The following is an 8580-nucleotide window of genomic DNA, read 5'->3' as shown; positions in this document are numbered from 1 at the left end:
ACATAAAGGTGTGGACCCCTCAAATATCAGTAAGTATGGTAGGAAAAAGATTATATTACCTTGACGGGTACTAGTTGCATATAACGAATTCTCACTTGCATATCATGGATCGTAATTGCATATAGTAAATACCTAATTGCATATGGGATCTTAGTTACATATCATTCATTCAAACTTGCATATTGTTGATTCTGGTTGCGTATTATGGATACATAGTTGCATATGGTATCTTATTACATATCATGACTTCTAATTGCATACAATTGATCCAAAGTTGCATATTATTAATTTTAATTGTATATAACGGATGCTTAGTTGCATATGAAACCTTATTGCATATCACAAATTGTAATTGCATATCATTGATCCAAATTTGCATATTGCTGATTCTAATTACACATATGCTACCATTCACATAAAATTTTTTTTGCACGGTATTCATTAACAAATTTTTATCTACAAATTAACATGATAAAAGTAGGATCCATTATATATAATTAGCATCCATAAATAAGAATTTATTCGTGAATACTGCACAAAGAAATTTGTTTATGTTAGTAGTAACGTAAATGCAATGACAATCAATAATATGCGAATTTAGATTAATGATATGCAATTAAGATCCATGATATACAATAAAGTCTCATATGCAACTAGACGTTTGCAATATGCAATTAGAATCAAATATATACAACTATGAATTAACAATATACAATTAAGATCTGTGATATGAAATAAAGTCTCATGTGCAACTAGGCATCCAAGTATGCAATTAGAATCATCAATATGTAACTTTAGATCATTTATATGCACTTAGGATTTGTGATATGCAATAAACGACCATATGCAACTAGGTATCCACAATGTATAATTAGAATGAACAATATGTAAGTTTAGATCAATGGCATGTGATTAGGATTCATAAATATGCAATAAGATCCCATATGTCACTAGGTATCCTTCAAATGTAATTAAAATACGTGATATGCAAATAAAGATCCGTCATATATAATTAGTATCTGTTAGGATAATATAGTCTTTTTTTCTATTATACTTACTGACATTTGAGGGGCCTATACCTTTACATTTATTGTAGGTCCCATTCCTCAATTAATTTGTTAAAGAGGCACTTTTAATCAATTTTCCCTTTTATCAATTAGTTTTAATGACATTTGTATTTTAAATTCAATGTCCTAAACATTCATTTTATTGTTTTCCAGACCACTTTTTTTTTTCTTCCAATTATTGGGTTGGTGAAGATGGAAGATTGCTTCATGGACAAGACGAGAAGCATGTAAAAGTCTATAAAAGAGGGATAAAGTTTGGGTTTGGTGAAGACTTGAAGGACAATGAAAGGGACTTGAACTATAACACCTACCTTTTGAATCATATTTAAACATAATTTAAAACACCTTATTATAGTAATAAAGAATTTTAAATCACACATACAATATATTACCATAATAAAAATATTTCAAAGTCAATTCTAAAATATTGTGGTAAAAAAGGGACAAAATACCACACTTTAAAAGTATCATAGTTAAATAAGAATCAACCTGTAATTGTAATGTTTATAAAATCCTATTATGGTATTTAATCCCAAAAAAGAAATCCTATTATGGTTTTTAAAAAAAAAACAGTCTATCTCATTACCTAAACATTTTAAAGAGTGGATTAGGGAACTGATGAAGCCCAAAATATAAAAATTAAACCATAAATCCACTACAACGAGGGCAAACAAGAGCTTATAAGTAAAAAAAACATATAGTACCTACACATCATGCCTTTCAAAACAAGATTAAATAATACAAGTTTAACCTCCCATCACCAAACCTTATTTCATCCTTAAACCCTCTGACTGAATTTATGAGTTAAAAATTTACATGTGCCAGATGCTTATAAGCTCATTAATTATAATATCTAGTTTGGCCAAAAACTACAAAGCTCACAACTAGACCACAAAGAAGCATCATTAGTCACATGAGAATAATAATCCTATATCAAAGGAATGAATCATAGTGAGTAATAATGATCCTCTAAATTTAGGTCTGACTGATTTTTAACCTATTTTATTTTATTTTCTATCTAATTAATCCTAATCCTAATCCTAAGTCATGAAAACAAAATTTAGGATGTTGCGTGAACTCAATGGTTGCTTTCATAGTGACCAGCAAAACAGTGAAGTGGCATTATTGAGCACATAATATTGATTATAAAATTGGAAAAGATTAGCAGGCTCACACATGTAAAGTTAAGAACAAATTGACAGCAACCATATATAATACGATACATTATCCCTTGGAAGATTCAAGAAATGTTAGGGATGCTCATAAGCACACATGATTTCATACATTGCAGGCTACCAACTACATAATTTAAAATTGGGAGGAACATAACGTAAAGGCTTAATTTTTTTCCCTCCATAATAGTGCTTAACTCATGGTGAATATAGGAAATACTACCTCCAAATTTTAATATAAAAGCTAGATGACTAATATGAGGATATTAAAAAAAATTAATTAAATTAGTTGTTTATAATAAATGGATGTTGTATTCCCTAATATATTCTGATTAATCATATGCATTGGAACTAGCATTTGTTAAAAATTCCTTAACACATGGGTTACCATAAAAATTATCTGGAAGCAAAATGAATAAATTCTTGAGATCATATGAATTGAAATCTTATATTTATGATCAAATTAAATTTTTAACTTGTTTTTACGTTAAAAACTGGACAGTAATAATTAAAGTTTGTATGGTGAAACTTTTCCCCGGTGTTCACCTAATACATATCCCCATTCTCCACTCTATTCAAGTACAATTCCCCATCTAATCTTCAATTCCCCCCCCCCCCCCAAAAAAAACTTTTGTTAAGCCACAATTATACGTTATTTATAAAAATTATTCCTGACTTAACTTTGATCAATTAAAGCAATTTATAAAATATTTGAATATAGTATAAACACAAAATCACCTATTTATGAGCACACTTAGCTCTTCATAACCTAGAGCCTTGGCTTTCTTTTAGAAAAATTAAGAGGACTGCGCCTAAATTAACACGGTGCTTGATGCAGATTTTAATTCTCCAGGGATGAACGGCTTTAAAGAACTAACGAGGAGTTATTTTTAAAAATAAAATTATAGACCTAAGTAAAACACAAGAACTAAGTTGCACGAGTCTGAATTTAGTGAGTCAAAACTATAACAATTAAATTATACCAAATAAAAATTTAAGAATTAAATTACAATTGAATTAAAACTATAAGAGCCAAAAGATTAATTTTCCCAAAAAATAAAGATAAAAAGGAATAGCAAAATAATCCTTCAATCTCCTCCTTCCTTCCCATAAATCACCCAAAAAAGACAAAAAAATCTGAACATATTGCCCTCAACTAAAAAGCCAAATCACATTACTCTTTATTATTTATAGAATAAGAACAACACTTGTCACACGTTGCACTACCCAGTTACAAAAGACCAGCATCAACATGCTCAGCTGGTAAACCTTGGTGTGAGGGGAAGGTGATATTTGCTTACAATCACAAAAAACGAATGCAGAGAAATACATCCAGAAAGAGAGCGAAACAAAAAAATAACATACTTGTGTACAGGATCCACATATCATTAGGTACAAAGCCTAACATTCAATTTCCCCTTCTCTCTATATGGCGGCACCCTCTATATTCATTTTTTGAATTCAAAGGATTCAGGCCATTCTTTTTCACATGGACTTCAGCTGATCTATACATCACTACCCTGGGACACCCTTCACTGCATTACAACAACTATTAAAAAAGACAAAAGTAGAGGGAAGAAAGCTACATCATCGAGCTGACATTTGGGTGATCAGCAAATTTAGAACCATGATGTGGATATGCATGAGTTCAGGAGATGGATTTAACTTCCCTCTTCAGTAATTCCTGAACAGTGATGGAACTAGCCTGAATTAGTTTCATGATAGAGGAAGAAGATCCCTACAATGCTTTTCATTTTTGATGAATCAATGTTACCTGTTTGGTGGCAGCAACTGAGAGGCGTTCTCTCTCTTTTTTCTTGCGTCTGCATTCTCCACACCAGCTAGAAAAATCTTTTAGATATTTCTTCATCTCTCTAAAAATTGAACTACACAAGAACAAAGTGGTTGGACATTTGACTAAACAGGTGTAATGGTTTTTTTTTTTTAAAAAAATGAAATGCTCATCATATAGGAACTCAGACTTGCAAGTTGGTGAGGACCAAAGGAGGGAAGGCTTTCTTAAGAACCCAATAAAGAACGTCAGTTCCTTAAGAATCCCCATAAAAAGAAACTATCCTGTGACAGGCTGAAGTTTCCAAGGGACGTGTGAAAAATTGCTTATGCAGCAAGACAACAAAAAAGATTGATTACATCGAGGATTAAAAAGCTCAATGGAAATACCTTCTACACCATATAATTAAACTGATTCGCTGTCCAGATGTTGTAGCTCGAGCACCATGCCGATGACGACCATTATGAAATACTGCTCGTCCAGGAACATGGCAATAATCATAGATTTCCTACAAAGATTTCATAAGAGGGGGTCCTTGTGAGATTTATTATTAAGATTTGCTTGTTATAGTATTATAATGTTGTTATTATGCCATCCAGCATAGAGTATGACTTATAATGAATTGACACTCCAACAATCCAAAAATGTATTAATCAATTCATGTACTTGGAAAAAAGGGCAAATCACGAGCTTGGGATTTACCCTATTGCATACAATATGCTCCCACAATGCCACTGTCATATATTTTAGTTTTATCCCGGTATCATCCCCACTTTCATACCACAATCTGAAAACCCATCTTTCATATCACCATTGTATCCTGAGAGAGAAGTCCTCAAAATTTCTTTTGTTACCACTCTTCAAACGTGGAATCACTGAAAATGAACTGTTGTATGAACTTCAGGACATAGTTGATAAGTTGTTTCCCTAAATCCAAAACGCTAGTCACTTTTTTCTACTTAAGAGGTGTTTGGGTAAAAACTAAACCATGGCTTTAAAAGTTCTTTTATGATATATAAAGTAAATATGTGAAGAAGTTTGTCTCGTTTTGCGAAAAAGAAGCACTTTTGGGTGCTTCCAAACCTCCTTAAAAGGTATTTTGAACGGAAACCAAACCATGGTTTTAAAAATGATTTTACAGTATATGAAGTATGTGAGAGGAGTTTGTCTCAACTTGCATGAAAGCACTCTTAAAGAATCCAAACACCCCCTTAGAAGACCCAAAAAAAATAAACCAGGGGCAGAGGGTACGGATACACAACTGCACAATCAACAGGTAGGCATTGCTATTTTCCTGCTTTAAAATTTTAAGTGGAATTCAAATACACAGATGCACACAAAATCTTGTAACTAAATATAAAACAACAGGCCAAAAGAACTTTATCCATAACAGTAAGTGTACCTCTGGCTGGGTCTCTGTGTTCACATGTTCATCACAACGGACACCCCGAAAGAAAAGTTCTCCACCTGTAAATTGTTTTCCCAAGCAAATATTCAGAGTGACTTCTGAATCATCCACATGGAAGCCTGCAAAAACAAAGCTCCTCAGATTTCAACAAAAGGCCTGTAGTGCTACAGGATTGCTATCCAACTACACAACAAATGACACAGTTAAGCAAAACAAAAGATTTACAGCACAAGATTCAGATGCACACAGTAAGAGAAAACATGCTTAGCATAGACTAAATCTCTAAAGGAAAAAATGTTTTCATAAGATTGTAACTTCCTTCCAACAGCAGAAGAGACACAATTAGATTTAAGGGCAGCTAAGCCTATAGCTCGTATAACTTGGAATATATTTAGATTATTCAGATCATATTATTGCAGCAAAATATCCTCTGTCTATTTATCGGTGTTTTCAGACAATCATGCTGAGTCTTCTATTAATGCATTTTATTTTTCTTCTAACTTGTTTTAGTAAAAAGAGGAAAAAAAAAAAAAAGGCAAACACACAAAATTACAGGTATTTGAGCATAGCTCAAATGTACAAATAGCATGAAGAGCATCACCAAAAGAAAATTAATACGAAGACCACCAAAAATAGCTCCAATCCTAAAGCACCATTAGACATCCAAATAATTAATTGCAATTGCAGATACATCGCTAGAGCAACTACAGAAGTACATCTAAAAGTCCTACCAAGTTCAACATCTCTATGCATTCCATATTCCACAACAAAACCATGATGAGAGTCCAGCGAGGATCCACCAACTCTAGCGAAGAAAACTACATTAAGTTTTCAAACAGAAAAGTGAGTTTGTATTACAATAATAATTACTTTTCCAGTCACAAGTTACTATTGAAATCTCACAGAGAAAGATTTATGTTACCTCGAGCTAGAGGAATAATGTAATCATTCATTAATCTGTCAAGCATGGTTTCCATGCCAAGATCATCAAGCACCGCGCCATATTGGTTCATTGTGTTAGGCCGCATGATTCTGAATTTGGTCTCATGGACCCATCTCTCAAAATGATCCACCTAAGGAATTAGAACCTGATAAGAAAATATTAAAAACTAATATATAAAACATAGAACCATGTGTCTATGAAAAGGTCAGAAAAGAAAAGTAATACCTCAGATACCAACATTTCACAAAATTGTGGCTGAAGCATTTCAAATGTATAAATTCCTGCAGATGGTTCATCTATTACACTTCTAAAACTCTCTTCTGCATTATCTCTAACTGCTTTGAGGAATGATGGTGTGAAAAAGTTTTCTGCATGCATAGTATATATCTCCTTATGCAGCGGCTACAAACAGAAGCGAACAATTGGTAAGGACTACAATAATTGGTGCTTCTATGCTACATGCAGAAAAGGAGACAAGGGAATGATTCTCTAGCTAGCGTTTACTGGTTTATCTTACACAATTTCCAAAATCAAATACAAAATATTCCAAATAAATGCTGCCTCCACTTCAACAGAGATAACTTATCCTATGGACGCATCTCTCTCAATTTTGGATAAATAAACATAAAATGGAACAATTGAGACTGTCAATTAAAGCGAAAATACTGAGAACTAAAAGTTTCCATTCACTAGAAAACTTACTGGATAATTCAATATGATCTTTTGCCTGTATTCCTTGTGCCTTTGAATCTTCTCAACTCAACAATTAAAAAAAAAAAAAAAATTAGTGACCGAATCTGGGCCAAAGGCAAAATATCATAAGAGAAGGTTGAGTCCATCACATGCATCATATAGTCATGCTAAGCAAAAAACCCATGCTGACCAAGGTAAAAACATAATAGGGAAGGGTTTAATTTCTTTAGCTAACAACTACATTATCTTAATAATAAATTATTTTATTTTATCATTAGCCAGATGGTAAAATTTTCAGTCGGTTTTAGAAACAATAAGTGTTAACAAAATCTTGAATTTATTCTCTGAGAATCGCTCTTTCCATGGTATGCCAAACAGGCAATCCTCATTGTCTGAAGGCAAACTTAGATACGGTTAGACTGCCTATAAAAATGTTTGAGCTTCCATACAGTTCTTAATTATATGTAGCAGATATATCATTTCTATAAAAGATACAGGCAAGAACTTTCAAAAGACAAAGGAAATCCAAATTGAAAATCAGGTAGCCGTTACTCTCATAATAATAGTAGGCGTGTCTAGACAAGAATGACTTCAAAATGTTTCTTGATACGAGACCAAGCGGATGCATGAATATCAATGCCACTGCTAGGTATATGCATACAAATTGGTTGCCATCTCAGCCTATCAAACAGGACAAAGATCACTACTTTCCAATTCCACACAGAAAAGGGTTACGTCAATTCTCTTACAGGCTTCTAAGTCAAGCAAAAATGCAGCACTCTGTAATCAAGACTCAAGCACCACATTTGCTTTTTCCCGCGAACAGTTCATGCCCATGAACCATAATGCTTCTGGGTAGTATCAATAGTTTTACAAAAATGAATAAAACAAGGCTTTCCGTGGCATTCAGGGTACTGGCTCCCCTTTACTATCATGGCAAAACCTCAATACTCATACATACCCGAGCGCGTTCACTTTCTGGCAAATACCGGAATAGGATGTTCTTCATGTAATGGACCTTGGCGTCACGTGGTGCGTTCAGCATGTGAGGAGGCAAATACTGCTCGAGGGAGCTGAAGAGAAGAGGGCTGAATTCCAATTGGAGGTCATCATAACTCTCGGGCTTGTGATCCATTCTGGGACTAGCACAGAGCTTACGCGAATCAGATAGTGAGGCCAAACTAGGGTTTACAAAGTTGTCTGCCTTGCCGTCACTGGTAGCGCGAGGTTGGTGTCTTCGATCCCAGGAACCATTTTGAGACATGGTTTCTGAAAGAAGCCGAGAAACGATGACCTGGGGAGAGAGAGAAAGGCTATGGGAACATTAAGGGAAAAAAGATCGAATGTTTGAAGAAGAACGAAGATAAATTGGAAGGGGGATGAGGCAGGTTCAGGCTATGGCTTGGCTAGGGTTGAACTTGCAAGGTCCGGGTCATGTGGATTTCGCTGGAGCGGAGGTGGCGCTCCACAGAGGAAGAGAGGAGTCCCATTAGACAAAGGGTGGG

The 8580-nt window shown here is 34.1% G+C and overlaps 1 protein-coding gene across 1 annotated transcript; it reads right to left on the bottom strand.

The window, feature by feature from the left end:
- Positions 1-3385: 3385 nt before the first annotated feature.
- On the bottom strand, positions 3386-8564 carry LOC114716911 (uncharacterized PKHD-type hydroxylase At1g22950). Its single transcript, XM_028901973.1, has 9 exons — positions 8037-8564; positions 7085-7132; positions 6608-6784; positions 6362-6512; positions 6171-6257; positions 5434-5558; positions 4421-4539; positions 4014-4125; positions 3386-3923 (listed from the first exon to the last, which is right to left on the bottom strand). The coding sequence occupies exons 1-9, from the start codon at positions 8337-8339 to the stop codon at positions 3888-3890; spliced, it is 1158 nt and encodes a 385-aa protein (XP_028757806.1). The 5' UTR covers positions 8340-8564; the 3' UTR covers positions 3386-3887.
- Between the last annotated feature and the right edge of the window lie 16 nt (positions 8565-8580).

Source organism: Neltuma alba, unplaced genomic scaffold (assembly GCF_004799145.2).
Source record: "Neltuma alba isolate B1F8T4 unplaced genomic scaffold, ASM479914v2 tig00011698_pilon, whole genome shotgun sequence".
NCBI lineage: Eukaryota > Viridiplantae > Streptophyta > Magnoliopsida > Fabales > Fabaceae > Neltuma > Neltuma alba.
The sequence above is the reverse complement of the archived record's forward strand: the minus strand, read 5'-3'. Positions and strand labels throughout refer to the sequence as shown.

What these genes read in the sequence shown, in the direction of transcription:
- LOC114716911 (XM_028901973.1), bottom strand. Translation starts at nt 8,339, where the DNA reads ATGTCTCAAAATGGTTCCTGGGATCGAAGACACCAACCTCGCGCTACC. An exon ending in GTGAAATGTTGGTATCTGAG is followed by an intron (nt 6,513 to 6,607) that starts GTATTACTTTTC and finishes CTAATTCCTTAG; the next exon opens with GTGGATCATTTTGAGAGATG. An exon ending in TTAATTATATGGTGTAGAAG is followed by an intron (nt 4,126 to 4,420) that starts GTATTTCCATTG and finishes GTTCTTGTGTAG; the next exon opens with TTCAATTTTTAGAGAGATGA.